At 29.8% G+C, this 22,197-nt stretch overlaps 2 protein-coding genes across 4 annotated transcripts; one reads left to right on the top strand and one right to left on the bottom strand.

The window, feature by feature from the left end:
- The first annotated feature begins 8,464 nt into the window (after window positions 1-8,464).
- Window positions 8,465-13,144, top strand: PHT1-14 (inorganic phosphate transporter 1-14). 3 transcript variants are annotated; one of them, XM_006574329.3, is made up of 3 exons: window positions 8,465-8,677; window positions 10,940-12,015; window positions 12,342-13,144. In XM_006574329.3, the coding sequence occupies exons 2-3, from the start codon at window positions 10,999-11,001 to the stop codon at window positions 12,924-12,926; spliced, it is 1,602 nt and encodes a 533-aa protein (XP_006574392.1). In that variant the 5' UTR covers window positions 8,465-8,677; window positions 10,940-10,998; the 3' UTR covers window positions 12,927-13,144. The 3 variants fall into 3 exon arrangements, with proteins under 3 accessions (XP_006574392.1, XP_006574391.1, NP_001241164.1); XM_006574328.3 differs by having other exon boundaries at window positions 8,497-8,799; NM_001254235.1 differs by lacking the exon at window positions 8,465-8,677 and having other exon boundaries at window positions 10,999-12,015; window positions 12,342-12,926.
- A 3,991-nt stretch (window positions 13,145-17,135) lies between these two features.
- On the bottom strand, window positions 17,136-20,969 carry CRY2B (cryptochrome-2b). The gene is made up of 4 exons (NM_001254622.1): window positions 20,582-20,969; window positions 19,417-19,635; window positions 18,454-19,160; window positions 17,136-17,833 (listed from the first exon to the last, which is right to left on the bottom strand). The coding sequence occupies exons 1-4, from the start codon at window positions 20,895-20,897 to the stop codon at window positions 17,273-17,275; spliced, it is 1,803 nt and encodes a 600-aa protein (NP_001241551.1). The 5' UTR covers window positions 20,898-20,969; the 3' UTR covers window positions 17,136-17,272.
- Between the last annotated feature and the right edge of the window lie 1,228 nt (window positions 20,970-22,197).

Raw genomic sequence — 22,197 nt, 5'->3', positions numbered from 1 at the left:
TAAATAAATAAAAAGAAAGTGTATCATATTAAGGTAGACCCTATGAAGGAAGTAGAGTTAATTGAGGAATGCGAGTGATGTTCTATCTAATATTTTTTTATTATTGGTTAAAATTTATTAGAAATTATAAATTTTGGTGAATCTCTTTTTTATTTAATGAGTTTCTCTTCTAATTTAGATGTTAGATCCATTAAAATTTGTGATTTTTAATAAATATTAGACAATAATAAAAAAAAGTGTTAGAAAGAAATTATTAAAAAGAGTGCGGTTGATATTTCTCACGTTAGAAAGCTTGCAGCCTTCTAAAGCAAATATAGGTTACAAAATGCATTATATATAAGAGCCGTAGTAAAAGAAGAAAAATCTCACTTCAACAAAGTAATAAATTTACTGTTTACTTAAATTTTGATATAAATATATTTTTTCCTACGTACTCTGTTATGATTTAATTCATTTATTCAATGCTTTATTTTTCTAACATATAAAATAGGAATAAAATATAATCAATGGGGATAAACATTTTTAATGGAAGAAAACAACATCTAACTTATAGAATGAATAATTTATCCTAAATTATATTATTGTTTCAATTGTTTGAGAGAAATTATGATCTATTATAATTTTATTACTTTTTAATTAATTGTTTTAATAATTTTAATAGAAATTTACTTTTCTCTTACCTACTATCTTCTATATATCTTGAATAATTTATTCATTCAACTTAATTATCTCATCAATAAATTCTTTGCATCACGGATACTAAAACTAGTAATATTGTATTTAATTTGAGGGTTAAATAACTCAGTTGACTTTTATATTTAACAATAAATATTACGAATATGATTGATCTGTTTTTGAAATGTTTAAAGAGATGATAGTTAGTCGTTACTTTGTTTAAGTGGTTGGTCTCATGTGCTTGATGCTTTGGAACATGTTTCCTAAGTGTGGGATGTTAGGCCAACTTAGTTTCTAACCAAACCATATGCACCACTAGGTCGAACCCTAGTTAGCACAAAACATAAATTAATATACCACATTTTATCTATAGTGTGGAATTTTTAATTTTTAATTTTTTGGGTAATCTAAGCATATTTTAATGAAACATAGTTGAATTTACTCTTTAAGAATGCATTTGGTACAAGAATTTTTTGAATTTTTTTTGAAAATCTTCAGCTGAGAATGTTAGTTTCTTATGTTTGGGTTGATTTAAAAAAAAAATATTTCCAACAAATAATATTTTTTGAATTTTTTTTGTCAAGTTTTTCATAAAATTATTCTCATGAAAAAAGATGAAAATATAAGTCTTTTGAATTAAAAAATAAATTTAATTACAATCGAATATTATATTTCTCTAATTAAATTATTTAATAAGATAAATAATTAAAGATCCTCATAAATGTACTATTTTACCTTTACCAATCACCTTAACTCAATAAAATATTTCCATCAAATGTGACTTTCGTTGATTGTTACAACAAATAATTTTTTTGATACACATTACACATTCGTTAAGATATTTATTGACATTAATAATAAAAAAGATATTTATGGGCAACAATAAAAAAAATAATTAATCGGCAATAAAATGTGCGCCCGTGATTTGACTCGAATAATATAATGCAAGCACAAAATTGATGATAGATACAGTAAATAATTAAAGAGCAATGTACTAATATAATGCACGCTGTACGGCTGTGTTTGAAACTTGTACGTTTTGTACTTTATTTTGGTTTTTTTAATTCAGTATTTCTTGTGTGAATATTTTATTCATTTAGTATGTTAGTAATATTTAGAAAATATAAAATTAATCTCTAGCTAAAAATGATTATTTGAGTTGTTAAATTGATTAACAAATTAACAATTTCAAGAACGAATTTCTATCATACAATTTTTTTAAAATTAAAGTATAATATATACATTATAAGTTTAAAACTGAACCAAACTCTTTTAAATTGTTAATTCGATAAAAAAAAAAAATTCAAAACCAATGAAATTAAAAACTAAAATAAATCAAAAACAAAAAAAAAATACATTTTTCTTGCGCTTTGGTTTCGGTTTTTAGTTCCTATTCTAAAAACCAAACTTAGCTGAACATTGTACTTATATTGATTTTTCTTTGATACTTTCATATAAAATTTCATAATCCTGAATTGAGTTTATGATATTTTGATAGTACATATTAATTGCCTATGGATGATTTGCGATATACTTCTTGTTGTAAGATATTCATAATGTAGTTATTATTATGCGTAATTTTTGTTGTTCTATCATTTATTGTTAGACAAATGACAATTTCAAAGCTTTATATTATCATGACTCAATTAGTTATTTGATTTTACATTGTGTTAATTTTTTTTGTTAGTTGTTAAATTATAGATAGTAAATCTTTTATTTGCATAAGATAAAAACTGTTGTAAAATAATATATTTTGTTTAGTTTTTTTAAAGGCGTATATTTTGTTTAGTTTGTATTAAAGAATTATTCATTCCGTGCTAAGATTAAAAGAAAAAAGTATAATGTTACCTATACTAGTTTTATTAAAAATAAATTCAAATATTATAAATATATTCTTTTCCATCATTTGATATTTATTGGCTAATTAATTTATCAGTTAAAATCTTACCAAATATTTTTAATTAAATCAACTATTTTATAAGGTTTCAGATTTTCAACTCCTAATTTACATCTTATAAGCTTTGAATTAATTTATTAGCTAGCTAATTTTATCAAATATAATTTTCAAACATATATGAATAGAAGTTTTTTCTAAATAAAAAAATGTTCTAAAAAAATTTAAGTGTTCCCAAATACACTCTAAATTACCTTTTAAACTAACCCTTGTTGATAACAATTATCTTACTCTGAAAAAGAATTGATGGATAATCGAATGTGAATTAAGTCTAAGTAATTAAAATTAATCACGAATTATATTGTATGACTTGACTTATCAATTATCACCCACTAATCCCGCGTATAACATCTTAGTTTAATTGCAAGTTGCTATTGTGGCAAACCATAAACTGAGCAGTTTCACGTACACTTTCACATTATATCGGGCGTTGCATCATTGCATGTGTCATGTGGCATCATTATCACAGAAAATCAAAGTACAAATCTTAATATACAAACGGACTAAATTAAATAATTGAAGGGAGTAGTTTACATTAGGAGTCAGTTCAGATTGATTTTAATTGAATTTAGAATTTGATTTAATTAAATTTGATTTGTTCGATTTTCATAATTTTTTTTAACTTAATATAACCCAACTCATTTATAAATTATTTGGTTCAGTTCGACCAACCAATTATTCATTTAAATTTTGATTTTTTTTCTTAGAACTATTATTTTATATTATAATTCTTTTAGATATCCAATACAATTAATACAATATTATCAAATGTATGAAAGTAGTAAAATTGATTCATTTAACACCATCAACACAATATTTTAAAATAGACTAATACAAATTTAAACAAAATATTCTTAAACGAAATTTATTATAATAGTCTGAAACACAATTATTTCCTACAAATTAATTTGTTGCAACTAGATTTGTTAAAATAAATTAACAAAATATGGTTCATTAATATTATAAACATGGTACAAAAAAGTATGTAAAAAAGGTGAAGTAAATAACAATGTATCTGAAAGTAATACTTTAAGAAGTTTCAACACTAGTAGTCCCAACACATGGAGTCCCGATACTTGCGGTATTTAAAGTCAAACCAAACAACTCTAAAAATTTAAGCACAACCCTCTTAGCACAAAAATTAATTGATATTTTATACAAATATAAAAAATGAAATAAGAGATTACACACCTGATTTAATCTTTTCTACTTCATTTATTTCAACTTGCAAGTTATTAACATTTTGCTTAGTAGATCTAAGTCAATTTTGGACACAAATAAAAGCTTCAACCGTAGTAGGATTCAAGGGACTATGAAATGAATATAGAATTCTACCTCATGTATTAAATGCAGACTCAGATGATACAATAGATATATGAATAACCAATATATCTCTAGCCATATAGGAAAGAATATAATATTTAGATGCTTTCAATTTCCATCGATTCAAAATGTAAAACTTAATGTGGTCATCTTCAACATCATTCTCTAAATATCTATCTAACTCATTTTTTTGCACCTCTCCCTGTTTTTCTTCATTTTCATTCTAAATTCATCATCCCAATCATCACCCTTATCACCTTTGTCATCATTATGTTGCGAGGCCATGTTTGAAGCCAATATACTAGAATTGGTTGAATTGCTACTAGAATGAGAAATGGGATGCTCTAGTATATATTGCTAAATTAGTTTGTGAATGAGGTATTTCAATTTTTTTATCATGTCCATGCTCTTCTCAACACCATACATACAATTAAAACAAAATTGAATGTACTCACATTTATAACGAGGATTAAGAAAAACAACAACAAGCAAAAGGTAGTTAATTCCACCATTGTCCCAATATTTGTTAAACTTTAAGTGCATATTTGTTGTCATCCTTTGTATCACTAAGTCATCACTATGCCTCCACCTTTTAGTGATTTTTGAATACTAACCAGCTTCTTAAAAAAAGTGTTAGCAGTAACATGCAATGACTCAGAAAAAAAAAGAGTTGCATCATAGAAAGTCTTCAAAAAGCTAATAAAAACACAAGCATGTTGCCAATCAATCTCTTTGGGACAACCTTCCCCTTCACTAGATAAGAGATTTAACACATATGTAGCGTTAACATACTCATAACGAAAAAATGCATGCTCATATTTTTCAGCAACATATAACATCAAATAAGTAGAGTTCCACCTTGTTGGTACATCAAGTATTAACGTGGCCTTAATGGATACACATACTTCTTCAGCTCACCTTTTAAAACTTGCAAATCTACTTGGAGAAGACTTCACAAACTTATCTGCAACTCTTTTTTTCCTAATGGATATGTCAATTTCTTTCAATCCATCACTAACAATTAAATTCAAAATATGAGCAGAACATCGCATATGCATGAACTCTTCATTCAACAAAGTATGCCCATTCAAAATACTCAATGCTCTAGCAAAATATGAAATAGCCAAGTTATTAGCACTTGCATTATTCACTGTTACACAACAAACTTTTGAAATCCCCCATTCTTTTAAATAATTCTCTAGGTTTCTCCCTATGGTTTCACCTTAGTGGTAAAAAAATCAAAGAAAATTTCAATTTTTTTATTCAATTCTCACCCTTCATCAATGTAATGAGCTTTCACACACATGTAATTCATATTTTGAATTGATGTCCAAGTATCCGTAGTAAGTGAAACCATGTTTATTTGCAAACAACACATGCTTCAACTTCTCCTTTTCATCATTAAACACTATCTAGCAATAGTGACATGAGAAAGAATTTTAAATTTAGGTTGAGCATCTTTCATGAATTTCCTAAATCCTTCATTTTCAACAAACTTAAAGGCAAGTTCATCAATAATTATCATCTTTGCAAGTGCTATTAGAGTTTGCTCTTGTTTACAGTCAACAAGTTTCATACTAACTTTATTAGGGTCACTCTCACCATCACTTCCAAAAACAATTGCCTTTTGTTTTTTATCAACCTGCCTGTGTGGGTTTTTATTATATTATTGGAACATATGTCTTCTCAAGTTAGAGGTTCCATAGATAGAACTAGTTGTTGCACATAATGCATTATAGTACTTACAATAAGTCCTACCATCTTCTTTCTTAGTAAAATGTTCCCAAACATTAGAAAGGGGACTAACAACTTTTTTTTCCTCTACTTGTGCATATTTAGGTTGTTGTCCTTGCCCTTGTTGTGGTGGAGTTTCATGTCCTTGTGGTTGTGAAAGAGCTTCTGGCCCTTGTTGTGATGGACTTTGAGTATGACATGGAGAGGGAGTGCTAATTCGTGGAATTGAAGATGAATCATTAACACTCTCTGTACCACTTTTCTTTTTCAATTGTCTCATTTGTAAGTTCTAAAGAACCTACCCACAATAAAAAAATAAAAGTAAGTGAAAGTAACATGGACCTATGGTGGTATTAGAAAGAAAATGAACAGCAAAAGTAGCTTAAATTAACAACTCTTGCACTTGAAATATTAATTATAGTACTTTATTATTTCAAAAAATAAAACATGTAATAGTTTACAAAATTGTAGTAAATTTTCATTAGAGTAATCAAAATACAAAATACTCAACTACCTAGTACCTACTTTCTGAAAATTATTAGCAAATGATATAACTAAACATAGTATATACCTTTGTGAGGGATTGTATAAAATGTTTTCTATCTTTCTGAGAGTATATACCTTTGTAAAAAGTTAACTTTACCATGCATACACTTTCACCAATCCTATGTGATAATCATGAGTCTCTAAATGGAATAAGGTTTCACAATTAAAGCATATATCACAAAAGATTTTAAAAAATCACACAAGAGAGGGCTTCATGGTTAATAATCGGTTACAATGAAGGCATGATTAGTCGACAATCATGACTAATGTCAATTTACTTGATTCTTCTCTATTCCATCCCTTTTCAACCACAAAGCTTGGGGGGTTTCTTATTTTGCCATTAACTGAACTCTATCAAAACTCACAAAAATAGTTATATGAAGATGATCATGTTTATCAATACGAAACTAGTATTTGTGACCTACACAACACACAATAAAAAAATAAGTGATATATAAAAAGAATTGTTAATTATGTTGGTTGGTGAAGAAAATTTGAGAGTCGAACGTGAATGTAAAAGCATGAAACATGGTTTGTTGTGAAGTGAAGGGATTGTTACCTGCCGACTAAGAAACAAAGCGCCACCACACAACACAACAAAGTGTGGGTTCTCCTCTCAGTCCAGAATTGTATTATTTTTATAACTATTCAAAAATTATGTTAAATTCAAATTTTAGCCCTATATAAGAAAAAAGAGTTAAGATTTTATCCCAACACGAAAAAATATTTTAAAATTAGTTTTGTTAAATATAAAGAAAAAATAGGATAATAATTAGACCAATTTCATGAGTTATTTTTTTAACAAAAACATTTTTATTTAAAAAAAGTCTTCAACTAACATTTTTTATGGATTTTTCTTATCTCTTTTAACCTATCCTTTCCATTTTTTTAAAGTTTAATTTCAATATTTTTAATTTTTTTATCAATTGTTAAAATTAATCCATATCACAATATAAGTTATTTATCATAAATTTTAATTCTATAAAAAAATATTTATCACAACGTATTCTTGGCTTCTTGCTGTGACGAGGTGGATTTATCCCCCAACTTATTAAATTGTTACTATTTTATTAAAAGCACTAAAAGAACTAATGCATTACCACACCTTCCTTGATTGTCAAATTATTTTTTTTAGTTTTTAATATATATAATATTTATATTTTAATTATGAGTTCACGGATCGATTCAACGAGTCAAGGATCTATAAATCTAAACTCGTGATCCAATCCGTACATGAATGATTTTTATCGATTCTTTTGACCCAAATACATAGATGACTTAAACCAAATTGTTTGGATCGATTTGGATTAGTTTGGGTTCACAGGTGATTCATACTTGTGAACACTCGTGGTTCTCATGCCATATGATAAATCAAGATTTTTTGCTAAAAAATGTATTCATTTTAATATTTCATCATGTGTTGTGTTAAATAAAATTGTCACTAAAAGTAAATACATGAAGAAAATCCATAAAAACTACCCATCTTAATAATGTAACCGTGCAAGGAGATTCATCAAGAAAAAAAAATGTAAAGTAAAACAAACAACTTACAGAGACTCGAAAAAAGGTTGAAAAAGTTCGATCCCATTTTAAGGTAAATTAGGAGGAAAAAAGAAAGAAAAAATAATAAAATTAGTGAGAGAAAATAATAAATACAGTAAGTGATATGATAAAAAAATAACGAAATAGAGAAAAATAAAAATGAAATGGAAGGAAAAATTGATATATGTTGAATATTTTCCGAAAATGAAATTACACAAAAAATGTTAGTTGTTAATTTAAAATTGCAACAGTTGCTTCAAAAGAAAATTGCTGAAATTTAATCTGATTGTGACCAACCTAGCCTTTGAAAAGGTACTTAGTGAACTGGATTACAATATAGTTGGTGCACATTAACATCAAGAGCATTAGTTTATAGGGAATTACTTCCTGCCCACTAAAGATAAAATTAAATAAAATATATAAGTAGGAAATAATTTTTAACTATAAGTCAATTTTATAAGATAAAATTATCATAAATCTATATTTTAAGATGATATCAGAGTCAGATTTATTTTAAGATGATATCAGAGTCTATTTTTAAATTTAGTATAAAAAAAAATTATCTATCATATTCACATACCAAGTCAAATTAAAATGTTGGGACGTTGAGAGATGTATCAAGAAAAACCAAGTGTGAAATTGCCCAGCTGGTTGACAATAAATAAACTAACATTTTTGTAGTGTTTGTTTGTGAAGCGTTGACAAGATAGGATGTGAATGCTCAAGATTGAGCATATACTGTAGACGCTGAGTATATTCTTTTGACTCTGAAGCAATACATTCTTGGGATGGGTGCTATACTATGTTATATATATGTCTGTAGCTGCACACGATGCCAACCATACTTCCCAACACTAACACTTGTTCAATTACTCCTTCAAATCAGTCTGGCTTGACAAGCAGGTTTGTGCGCTCTCTATCTCTCTTGGTTAGTTGGAAAATTTTGTTGTGCATGCTTTTTGGTAATGTATGGAACCTGAAAGAGAGTTCAAGACTTATTAGTGGAAGAGTTTCTTTCTATTGAGGTAACAACACTTTTTTTGTTTGTTTGTAAATATTTGGTTATTAATTATATATGATAATGGTAACAAACTATAATTATTTCACCATTGAATTCTGGGGTCATTTTTATCAATCCGATCATGCATTCCCACAACACATTAACTTTCCATCAGGGATGTTAATTACACTGCTATTTGCCTGCTACTATAGTATGTAGTCCTCCTAGAAGTGAAACAAATGTATGCAAACAAAATAAATTGTCCGTTGTGCCTTTGTCCTTTTGTCTTTCTCTAATTTCTTCATGTGTTTAATTAGCACAAAATGTTTTCATCGTTAGGGGTTGTTGCATGTTTTTCGTGAAAAAAGTTTCATAACACGCACAAGGTCAATTATTCCTTACCTCGATCACCATCTATCATGTAATTCATCAAGATATTTTTCAGGAAATATTCAAATAGACTTGAAGATTCCTCCTAAAAAAAAGTAGACTTGAAGATTCAACCACATAAATTACAAGGAATTTAAGAAAAATTAGCTGAAACTTTACGATAAGCTGTCAGGATATTCTGAAACTGATATGGAAGACATTAATATTTTAGTAAATTAAGAGTCAGTTCATTTGAATATGACCATCAGTGAAGTTTTTAATTCCGAAGTAAGCGTAGTTTATCCATATCTTACATCAGCCTTCACAAAGGTTAAAATTAGCCGCAGCTTTTTCCAAACGACCACTTTGATGGTTAATTTCTTACACAAAGTATATTATCTTCTTATCATGTTCTATTATATTTATTAGGTATAGAATCATGCATTCTACGGGATAGGTACAATTATAAAATTATAAAAGTCGTACAATTTTTAAATACTAATAAGTTATTTATCAATATTTTATTGAAACATAATTCAATAAATAAATGAGATATAATTAATTTTATCATTTCAACTCTATTTTATTTCAATGTAATTAAGAATATTTATGTACTTATCATTAATTTAACATTTAGGAAATGATAAAATATTTTTTAACTGATATATGAGTATAACTATAATATATTAGTGATCATTATTCAGAGACTCTAAAGGATATAAATATATGTAAAAGGAAAATCATTACATAACTCCTCAAATATTAAAAATAAAATGATAAAAACTAATCATCCTAGTATATATTTTGATATATACACTTTAGAGCAAAATATATAGTAAATAATTAGTAATCATTGCAATAAAATATTAAATCAATTTATTCTTTCAAAAGATAGATGTTAATATAAACCATGTCATCTAAGGTCGTTTTATAGTTTTTTAAAAAGACATGCATCGATGGTGTGTTTTGCAACATTTGCCAAGAAAGAGATAAATAAGATCAATATTAAAGTAAAATTGATATATAGTAGTTATTGAAGGAATATTCATGTTTTCTTCATGCATGCATGCTGTTTTCTGTCGTCTTTTCCTTAATTGAATTATATTTTGAAATTCTATATTAAAATAATTAATTTATGAATAATTGTAATTAATTAAAAGGCGTAAAAACAAAAATATTCTAATATAATAAGAAAATATGAAATGTAGAGAATTCATAATAAATAATATTTATGCTAACATGGCTTGATAATAAAGATGTTTATGCTTATGTGTCACCTATAACTTTTCCTTCAGGCTTTATATATTATAAATATATTCAATATTAAGAGTTGTCAAACTTTTTTATATATTCATTCTGCATTATATATATGAGAATTACTTGGTATTGTATTTCCTGCTTATAGATATTTTTGTGTGAGGAGATTAAACAATGAAAAAATTTAGACTAATTAATAAATTATTAACAATCACAAAAGTAAATATTATATCATATTTTAATTTAAAATTTTAAGATTTAAATTTATAAATTTTATTCTTATTTATATCATATTTTTTTTTTTTATCTAATATAAAATTTTATTTAATACTTACATATATACTCCAACATATATTAACCTGGTTGGTATGCATATAGCCAAATGTTGTTCTAACCTCTCTCTCTATATATAATACTTATATTTTTTTTTTCATTTTTTTTCTTTTTCATTAAGTGATACTTCACATTTTGAGTGTGCAATTATTATTTCCAATAGTCAAAATGTTGTTAATTAAACTTGATCTTTTGTACTTGTACAGGAAAGGTATTTATTGCTCTCTACTTAGGTAACATAAGCCAACAATTTTAGTAGTAATTAATGGCTGGAGAATTGGGAGTTTTGAATGCACTTGATGTGGCAAAGACACAATGGTACCACTTCACTGCTATTGTGATCGCTGGAATGGGTTTCTTCACCGATGCCTATGACCTCTTCTGCATTTCCCTAGTCACCAAGCTTCTAGGGAGGCTATATTACACAGAACCAGGTGCACCAAAGCCAGGTTCACTTCCTCCAAGAGTTCAAGCTTCTGTGACTGGTGTAGCACTATGTGGCACATTAGCCGGCCAACTATTCTTTGGTTGGCTTGGTGACAAAATGGGGAGAAAAAGAGTCTATGGACTAACACTCATTCTCATGGTAGTGTGCTCCCTTGCCTCAGGACTCTCCTTTGGGTCAACTCCAGAGGGTGTCATGGCCTCACTTTGCTTCTTCAGGTTCTGGCTAGGGTTTGGGATTGGTGGTGACTACCCTCTTTCTGCCACAATCATGTCTGAATATGCCAACAAGAAGACGCGTGGCGCGTTCATAGCCGCGGTGTTTGCAATGCAAGGATTCGGAATCCTGGCTGGTGGAGTGGTGGCATTGATTGTTTCATATGCATATGACCAAAAGTACAAGCTTCCTAGTTATGAACAGAATCCAGAAGCATCCTTGGACCCCGCATTTGACTATGTTTGGAGAATAGTTTTGATGTTTGGTGCAGTTCCTGCTGCACTCACCTACTACTGGCGCATGAAGATGCCAGAGACAGCACGTTACACTGCCCTTGTGGCCAAGAATGCAAAACAAGCTGCTGCAGACATGTCTAAGGTGTTGCAAGTGGAACTTGAAGCTGAAGAGGAGAAGGTGAAGAAATTGACAGAGAATGAGAGCAACAAGTATGGTTTGTTCACCAAGGAATTTGTGAAACGCCATGGCCTGCATTTGTTGGGAACCACCACCACTTGGTTCTTGTTGGACATAGCATTCTACAGCCAAAACCTTTTCCAGAAGGACATTTTCAGTGCAATTGGGTGGATCCCTCCAGCAAAGGAAATGAATGCAATCCACGAGGTACTAACAAAAATCAATGAATTAATTAGTAACCAAATTTAGTGATGAAAATTGTTTTCTTCCTTTGAAGTCACAATTTTTTTAGTGCATTTAAAAAACGATTATATACAAATTAGAGAAAAAAGACTATTGATTGACATCAATGTAAAATAGTTTTACACTATAATCCAATCCCAAATCATTATATATGATAAATTTATTAATTTTTACGATAATTATCTTTAAAGTTATATACCAATGCTGATTTCTATTGATTAAAAGTGTAAAACTGTTACACTATCAGTGTGCAAGACTATTTCATGACTGATTTTTTATTTTTATTGCAGGTGTATAAGATTGCAAGAGCACAAACACTCATAGCACTATGCAGTACTGTGCCAGGTTACTGGTTCACAGTGGCATTAATTGATTACATGGGCCGTTTTGCCATCCAATTGTTGGGGTTCTTCTTCATGACTGTGTTCATGTTTGCTTTGGCTATACCATATGATCATTGGTCTGAGAAAGAAAACAGAATTGGGTTTGTGGTGATGTACTCTTTCACCTTTTTCTTTGCCAATTTTGGTCCAAATTCCACCACATTTGTTGTGCCAGCAGAGATTTTCCCTGCAAGGCTAAGGTCCACTTGCCATGGAATCTCTGCTGCTGCAGGAAAGGCTGGTGCAATTGTGGGTGCATTTGGGTTCCTATATGCTGCACAAAGCAAGGACCCTTCCAAGACTGATGCAGGGTACCCTACTGGTATTGGAATTAAGAACTCACTCATTATGCTTGGTGTGATCAACTTCATTGGGATGTTGTTCACCTTGCTTGTTCCAGAATCAAAGGGAAAATCACTGGAGGAGTTGAGTGGGGAGAATGGTGAAAATGATGCTGAACATGCAGTGTCTGCTAGGACAGTTCCTGTTTGATTGAAGTTAAGTTTGTGTTCAACAATGTGGTTCAACTTCAAATTGTGATATGTGTACATTTTAATACTGGGTTTTGGTTGTGACGTGTTTACACCAATGATGTAGTAGTTGCACGGTTCAGGGTGCTAGAGCTTAAAAATAATTACAGTTTGTTTGCTTTTGGTTCTTACTTTTGTTTTTTTTTTTGTTTAAAATAGATACCTGGTAATTTTACTTTTGATTATTTGTAAAGTTTTATTGTTTTGTTATTTAATCACAATTTATGATTAATTTATTGTCTTTTATAATAATTATTTAAGTTATATTAAATATAACTTTTAATATTGATAGTTTGTCTATTAAACTCATAATAATGCCATTGCCATTCTAAATTTTCAATAATTTTGTAATGATAAGAAATTTGTTATTCCTTTGCTTTTTGTCATTTCTTTGCAACAAAATAAAGATATGATTAGAATTATCATAACCACCGGTTTACCAACAAAATATATAATTAAGAGTTTGTTTTTCAAATTTGTTTGCATAAAAGAATTAATATCCCTAAATGGATGTTAGTCCTTTCATAGAATAGTTTTTAACTATCGATAGAAGGATAGCATGTGTTAAAAAAAATAGACTTTAAGATTGTTTGAAAAGCAAGTTTGAGAATTAAACAAAAAGGTATAAATTAACTAATATTTCACAAAATTGTGGATGAAATAAACAAACTAATCAATGGCTTATGTCTTTGAAGTTATACCAAACAAATTATTTGTTATTAGTATTTACGAAAAGACCTAATATATAAACTATTTTATTTAAATTAAAACAATTTCTGTCAAAATTTACTTGAGATATTGACTTTTTTTACAAAAATAAGTGAAAATCAAAAAATTATTTATGTAAAAAATGTAGTATGAAAATTATTTATAACATAAATGATTTTTTTTACCGTGGTTATAATTAGGACTGATAAAAAAAAGTGTCATTTTGCATCAGTTATAACTTTTTTACATCGTTCACCGATACATGCGCTTTTAAAGTCAATGCTGCATTTTGTATTTCTTTTTGTTTACACGTGCAGATACAAAGCTTTCAATCACGCACAGCTAGGGCATTCACAACTCTCCTAAGTCAACCAAATGGGGTGGGCGATAAAATATATAAGCCCAATCATCTTGATTGTTATAATTGAAAGATAAGCTTCTGTTCAACAAAGTGGTTCAACCTCAAATTGTGATATTTGTACATTTTAATACAGGTTTTTGGTTGTGATATGTTTACACTAATGATGTAGTAGCTGCATGCTTCAGGGTGCTAGAGCTTTAAAGCAATTACAGTTTGTATGCTTCGTTCTTTCTAAATTGTTTGTTTGTTCAAAATAGATACCTGGTAATTGTACTTCTATTTGTTAGCTAAATATAACAAGAATAAATAATATATGTACATAGTGTAAAGTTGTAAAGTTTTAATACGATGTTATTTAATTATAATTAATCATGTATAATAAATTTATTTTCTTTTATAATAGTTATTTTAAATGTTATATTAATGATAACTTTTGATTGATAAGGTAACAAATTTAATATTGATAATGCCAGACTACTTTTTTTTTTTTAATAATAATACGTGCCAAATATTAACTTATAATAGTATCATTCTCATTCTAAATTTCCAATCATCGTGTAATTATAAGAAATTTATTATTCCTTCCCTTTGTGCCATTTTCTTGCCGCAAAAACGAAGATATGATACTAGTGTGTGAACTTTGGACCTTTCGATCAGTGATATATTTGATAATGCAAAAAAATAAAAAAAATTCTAGTTTTGATATTCTTAGAACACGTTTTATATGTAAAAATGCATGAATTATTGATATAATTTTATATTATAATATTAACGTAGAATATCTATTAATTTTACTTATTACTAATCTTTACTTAAGAATATGATTGACTACTTTTATCACATATTTCTTTTTTTTCATAAAACCTAAATCTAAAACTTTATTTTAGGAGACAAGACTTATATAGTTTCACTCGGACTATCATCAATAAATAATTACGTAAAAAAATATTTATTATTATAATATTTAAAAAAAGACTTTATAAATAATTTTTTGAAGTAAAAAAAAATAAAGTCAATGTTGCATGCTTACAAGTGCGGATACAAAGCTTACAATCACGCACAGCTAAGGCTATAGCAACTCCCCACAATCAACTGAATGGAGTGTGTGATAACGTATGAGTCCAATCATCTTGATTGTGATAATTGAAAGATAATAAATTCAAAATTATGCCTACAAATTACTTTATTTTTTGTGAAACATATTGGGGAAAAGAAACATAGAGAAGGATGATTACTAGTAGAGAAAATAAATGATTTGGTCGAAGATGACTGTACTTGATACTCCTTCATGATGGTCCACATTTCATTTGTTTTTGCATGATTTGGTTTTCGAGTTTTAAAGTTTTATTATTTTTTCTATTCAGCTATGCTATCTTATCCCAAAGCTAAACAAGCTCCCAATGAGTGGTAAGTGAGATCGCATGACATGGACAGAATAACCGTGAGTTTTTTTTTTTACCAAGATAAAGTATCCACCATTGAAAGTAATGACTGATATTTATCAAAAATTTTAAGTATATATATGAGAAATATTTTTCTCCTAAGTTGCATAGTATATTTTATACCTAAGGTCAAGATTCAAAGGATAACCTAGTAAAAAGATATAAATTGTTATAATTTATGTCAACCATTATTGTCTAACTAGAGTCATATAAAAGGTAATATTAGGTTATGTAACTAAAAAGGTAGTTATAGGTTGAAAAGCTAATTGGAAATTTAAAAACTCTCTTAGTGTTTAATAAAATTATCTATTGAATTAACTGAAAAATATAAATTACATAAATAAACATATTTATATGTAATGTTTTTATACAAAATTTAATTTAAATTTTTTTATAAAAATATATTTTGTAGTTTTATAATTTTAGTATTAAATTAATTTTAAACACCTGTAGTTTTTTATTTGTAAAATATCCAAAAGAAATTAAAAAAACTATGTAAACTTATCACTATCAATTTCATATATAATTAAAAACTAAATTGAGAAATCTCTATCATATGGAAAAAAAAGGTAAAAATAAATTTTTATCTTAAAAAGAAAATATTATAAAAGAAATTTAATAAATGTTAAAGAACAAAAAAAATAAATATAAAAATTTACAAGTTAGTGTTTTAAAAAATGTCATGTCTCAGAAAAGTTAAAAACTATTTTAAAAATTTATTTATTAAACAATCAAATAAACTTTTCAACTAATACAAAAATTAAAAATTAATTAAAATATCTTATTGATCACCCTCTAACCCTCTAAGTTATTTACCCTTCAATTTTTTTTATTATTATTCAAGATATGAAATAATATCTCCATTTTCAAATAATATATCACGTTAAAGATCATAGCGGTTTCAATAGTTTCAGCTCTAGGTAAACTTCTTCCTTTAAGCAAATCTAGAATATACATTTTTTGGTCTTAAAAAATATACTTTCTTACATTGAGAAAAATACCTTTGTACTAATTATCACCCAATACTTAAGAAATACTTTTAACAAACAAAAATCCTAGGTTTGAAATTGTGTTTGAAAGAAATCCCTAAGGCTTCTAATTTTAACCTTATCACTCATTCATTACTCCCTGTAATAATTAAGTTATCTACATACACTGTACTAGAGAGACATGGGTACTTTTATTAGCTAGACAAAAAATAATCAAAAATGCTTCTATGATGTCCAAACTGCAACATAGTTTAAACCGTCTAAACTGAGTCCAAAGGGCTTGTTTAGGCACTGTAAGAAAAGGCATTTTTGACATGCAACTGATGCAAACATCAATAAAGGCTAGCTGTAACATAAATAATTGAATTGAAACAAGTTAGCAACTGAAGCAAATCAGCGCAACCCTTAGCAATTAGATAGGCTAATTATAACCGACCACATAATCATGAGGGTTGATCCTCATAATGTAAAACCATCTACAACCAAATGACTTTTAGGGAGATATAAGGTTGGCCCATTAGTTGGGAAGGGTGAAAGGAGAAAGAAGGAAAAAAAGGTTGTGGGTTCGAATCCTCCGGATTAACATTTCTAACAAAACAACAAATTAACATCTCCCCATAAAAAATAAAGTAAAAAACCAAACGCCTTTAATAGAGGATAGATAAAGAATATCCTGAGTTTGATAAGGTTCTTGAGCATGCATTTTATCCAACAAAATCATATACCATCCTTCATGAAACAATGCCTTAGTGAATCAAGAGAAGCTATAAAGGACTTAAAAAAATTTGATATTAGAAGACGAGGAACATTATTGTGGGACAGAGAATGAATAAGAGCTTGAACTCTCCCTCTTGCATGAAGATTCAGCCGTGGAGGACACGTCTTGATCAATGCTTGACACCCCGGTATCCTTGCTAAGATTTCGCGAATTATTCTGCTTCTGCTCGACCTCTGCCGAACATTTTGGTCTCTTTCTATTAGGAGGATCAATCTGGGGATTATCAAGTGTTGGCACCTTCTGATCATTAGATGAAGAAGTGATGTGCGAAACCTTGTCCTTCAAGAAAACTTTTGGAATGGCCAAACTTTCACTCTCATCAACAACTTCATGTCTCTCTTCTGAGCCAGATCCTTTCGAAGCTGCCTCATTTTCCCACATCTTGAATATTGCTTCAGTCAATTGTTCTCTTGCCTGATCTATGTCAATGATTGGTTTCGGATAGTTTTGACCTAACTCAACTCCTGATGCTCTTAGCACAGTAAGGGGTGCATTCCAAGGGTGATGAATCCACTCAGCTGGCATTCTTGCCAACTCAGGCAACCATTGGCGTACATACTCACCTTCTGGATCGAATTTAGCCCCATGAATCTGTTCCCAAAGTGAGACAAAAATAGAGAAGTTTGAGTACTGTCTCTAATGTGTCAGAATCTTCTTATGCTTTGAGTGAGTAGTATTTATTCCTCATTATATACAACTTGACCAAAAGAGGACTTTGTTAGTTATCTTAATTTTAATATATAACCATTATTGTCCTTCACCTAATAGCTTTAGATTTCGGATAGTTGGTTCATGATTTGGTATATAATTATAATTTATAACTGTAGAATTTGAACATACAAATTAACTATGTCAAGCAGAAATCAGATAGCCACATAAAAAAATCGAAAGTAAATATGAACGGATAAATTTCTCTAGATATCAAATGCATTTAAAAAAAAATCAGAAATGAAAATCTATAATGTTTTTACTGCCACAAGAACAACATAAATCTAGGAAGCGATCTGTGCTGCAATTTTGTCTTATCAAACACAGAAAAAAGTTTCAGTTCAGAAAAATCAAATTGAACAACATAATGTGATATTTTATATAGATTATGCTGGTCACGCAAACTTCAAATGAGTAGAAATTAAAATATGAATGTGAGATCCTTAGATCCTAGAGTCACAAAGAAAATAGTAAAACTTATGAGTCAAGAAAACACGACATACCGCAGGATCGTCCAAGCGCTCAAGCTTGTGGCCATCAGGCAAGCAGCCTGAGATGTACTGCCAGCCCAAGATATCACTTTCAAGATCTGCATCCAAAAGTGTGTCCCAGAAATATTTCATTCCCCATCTCCATGGTATGAGCAACATTTTCACAGCGAAACTAGAAACTATGACTCTTATTTTGTTGTGTATCCATCCTGTTGCCCATAGTTCTCTCATTCCTGCATCAACCAAAGGATAGCCAGTCCTACCTTGTCTCCAAGCCTTAAAGTTGGCAGGATCAGTCTTCCAAGGGAAAAATGCCAAGTTCCCAAGCAGTGGCTTCTCTATGGTGGATGGGAAATTGAAACAAAGATAGCGCGAGTACTCTCTAAGTCCAATGGCCCTGAGAAAAACAGTTGCACTCTCTTCACCAGCACTGTTTCCTTCATTTGCCCATAATATCTGCTTGGTACGTGCCAACTGAAAAACTTTCCTCACACTCAGTTCTCCAAAATGAATATATGGTGACAAGAGTGAAGTGGAATCCCCACCAACCTTTAACCTGTTTTTGGAGTAGTGAAGTAGGTGCTGTTCAACAAATTCGGTTAAAGCCTTGTCAGTCTTGTTCCAACCTGGATACCATGCTCTTCCTAATAATGCATTGCTCGATTTTTCTGATTCATCCTCAAGACCTAGTTGTTCAATTGAACATTTCCCAACTTTTCCTGTAATCAACAGAAGAAGATAGAGAACCAAAATCTCATCTTAGTGTTTCGTGTGTACAAATATATGTCAATTTGTGGGCAGGATGGTATAATAACAGAATAACATCATCACATAGCTGGTTGTTGCCACAAGAAGATATTATATATGCTCAAATTCTCATTGGTTTTTATATATCTCGACTCCAGTAAATACCTGATATCAATTATCATATTATCAAGAAACAATCAAACCATAGTAGCGTGAATATAGTCGTACCTTCCGCTAGAATTAATTGAGGAGGAATAAGTGAAAAAGCTTTCATTTGCATATGCAAGCATCTGTTCCAAAAGGGATCAAAGGTTGTAAAAGCATGTCCGGTCTCATCGTATATACTCCATGGCTCAAACAACAAATCCCCATTGTAGCTTTTCACACTTATACCAAGTTCCACTAGCTTTTCTTTGATGTTGTGATCACGAACAAGTGAAACCGGATCTGGGAAAAGAAATAGTGATCAAATATCTGGCATTGAATTGAGAAGCTATATCAGAAATTTTTCTCACTATGAGGCATTTTTATCAATTTTTGCAGCATCATATGAGGTGTCAACCAAATGATTTTCTATTCACTTATTCAGTATTCAAGATAGATTGCATGGTTTCTAGTTTTGTGAAACGGGGAAGAGAGAAATCAAGAAGGACATTTTTTGCCTACATAAAGAAAAACAATGTTTGCCTACATAAAATGCCTGATGGCAGTAGATGATATTCATTTGGTTTTTGACAAGATGGTGTCATGTTGTAAAATTGCAGACTGCTTTTGTCAAATCAAATGTGTAATCAGATAATATATTCTCCACTTCAACCATATAGTACAAACTGTACAGAAAAAGATGATCTTGTTTTAACTTTAGAAACTTAAATAGTTTTGTGTTCTTCTTCAGGTTTATCCAAATATCTTCTGTTGTCCTAAGCATGTAATGCCAGGTTTCCACCCTGTTGATGTACACCGCAATTCGAATTCCACAGCAAAACTCACTATGAATAAATAAAAACAATATAATTATTTAATGAGGATGAAGATGAAGCTTGGCATAACCGTATGGTTGGCTTCTAGACAAGGAAATAATCCCTCTGGTTGCATATAATATAACCCTCCCAAGACCCCACAGTGATGGGAGCCTAGTGCACTAGGCAATCCTTTAATATATATATATAGAAGACAAAGCAAACAATAAAAAAAATATCCCACCTTATCGTTAAGTTCTAAGCTCAGTATAATATTTTGACAGAAACCTACTTGCTTCCTCAACTTTTGGAGTTTCAAATTTTTTAACAGCACCAAAATAAATTATAGTAGGAAGCAATACAAATATGGTTAGAGCCTTCAACAAAGAAAGTTAATTCCATAAAAAGCTATCTTCTTGAACAAAAACCCTTACCATAGAGATGGTTAAACACTACTTTTGTTGCTTGAATTGCATTTACACATTCCAAAAGAGCCTCAAGAGTACTATCAGTTTTGATAAGCATTAGTTCAGCTCCAAGTGATTTCAGTGACTTATCCAAGTGTGCAAGAGACTGCTTCAGCCACCACCTCGACACTCGACCCGGATAAAATTGCCCTTCCTCTTTGGGACACCAAATATAGACAGGGAAGACAGAACCATCCTTGGCAGCAGCAGCAGCAGCTAATGCAGGATTGTCCTCGATTCTAAGGTCCCTCCTAAACCAAACTATAGTCTTATTCATACCCATATAGAAAAATACTTCAGATTCCTCATGCCATAGCCAAAGCCTTAACCCCCATCAAACTATAAGTACTTCTCCTTAAGTTTCCTTTTTTACACACAAACAAATACAGTACTCACCTTGAAAACTATATAGTTTTCTTATTGAATTGAATATTCTTACCCACACAACACAAAGCAGCTGAAGTCCCTGGCACTGACTATAAAACCTTGGATCTGGAATTTTGTCAATATAACAAAGCTATTTATAGCCTCAAATCACGGTGAAAAAGGACTTAACTCCTTAGATATCAGACCAACGGGTAGATTATCTTATCTGAATCTCCAATTCCAACTTCTTTGCCTCTTTGTTTTCTTTATGCCATGCAACCTAAATCCAACTCATAGAAGCATTTCCCCACATGTCTCACACACTCATCAATCTAAACTCTAAACCCCACCAAGGTACCAATGATAAAAACATGCAAATGGGAAATCTCCAATTATTAACCAAAATTGACTAAAGATCAATAAAAAGGTTCTGCTGCATAGCACGGTTCATCTCAAAAACATAACAACGAAACAAAGAAGACTGTATACATACATATATTGACAAACAACTAGAGCTTGAACAAATCCTTAGAGACAAAGAAAGATGACTAACTGATAGAAACTCTTCAATTCAAGCCACAAACCCACTTCAAATTATATTAGAGAAGGTATCAAATACCCATGAGCTAGATGTTCAGTGTTAACCAACACATCTTGAAGTTTAGCTAAAGAAGAATCAAACAAAGAACAAATCAAATTGAACATAGTGTAAATTACTAAATTAGGCTTAGCTAGTAATGTAGACTTTAATGCAGTTGGCATTAAAGTCAGAAGTTATTGAATCGTGAAATTGTCTTTTCCCGGGAAATGTATGGTGAGGATCCCACCAAAGTCTAAAGTATGTGGATCACGAGTGGGACATCACACCGAAGGAAACTGGGGACATCACACATGTAATTTCCTACGTTGACTGAGGTAAAAGAATAGAAAAAAGATTGGTGAATATCCTATCAAATGTTATTTAATAGTGGAGAAAAAAAAAGGATTTAATTAGTCATTTAGTACATTAATGGAGTCTAACTTATTTGATATAGCACCGGAAGTCTAAGTTGTTATAAACTTTTAGTACTTCTGTTTACTTAAAAAAAAATTGTTTGATACCTATATATTTTTATTATCTATACTTAAAAAATTTCCTTTTAAGTTCTTATGCATACCATGTTTTTTAATTTTAAATATAAGACTAAATGAGTAGTTAAATAAATGTTGTTTGTCTT

The sequence above is a fragment of the Glycine max genome, chromosome 2 (assembly GCF_000004515.6).
Source record: "Glycine max cultivar Williams 82 chromosome 2, Glycine_max_v4.0, whole genome shotgun sequence".
NCBI classification, from domain to species: domain Eukaryota; kingdom Viridiplantae; phylum Streptophyta; class Magnoliopsida; order Fabales; family Fabaceae; genus Glycine; species Glycine max.
The sequence above is the reverse complement of the archived record's forward strand: the minus strand, read 5'-3'. Positions and strand labels throughout refer to the sequence as shown.

Coding starts and splice junctions, on each gene's coding strand:
- CRY2B (NM_001254622.1), bottom strand. CDS start 20,897: ATGGGTATGAATAAGACTATAGTTTGGTTTAGGAGGGACCTTAGAATC. Junction 19,636..20,581: donor AGTGTTTAACCATCTCTATG/GTAAGGGTTTTT, acceptor TTCTTTTCCCAG/ATCCGGTTTCACTTGTTCGT. Junction 17,834..18,453: donor AGCGCTTGGACGATCCTGCG/GTATGTCGTGTT, acceptor CTTTGGGAACAG/ATTCATGGGGCTAAATTCGA.
- PHT1-14 (XM_006574329.3), top strand. CDS start 10,999: ATGGCTGGAGAATTGGGAGTTTTGAATGCACTTGATGTGGCAAAGACA. Junction 12,016..12,341: donor AAATGAATGCAATCCACGAG/GTACTAACAAAA, acceptor TTTTTATTGCAG/GTGTATAAGATTGCAAGAGC.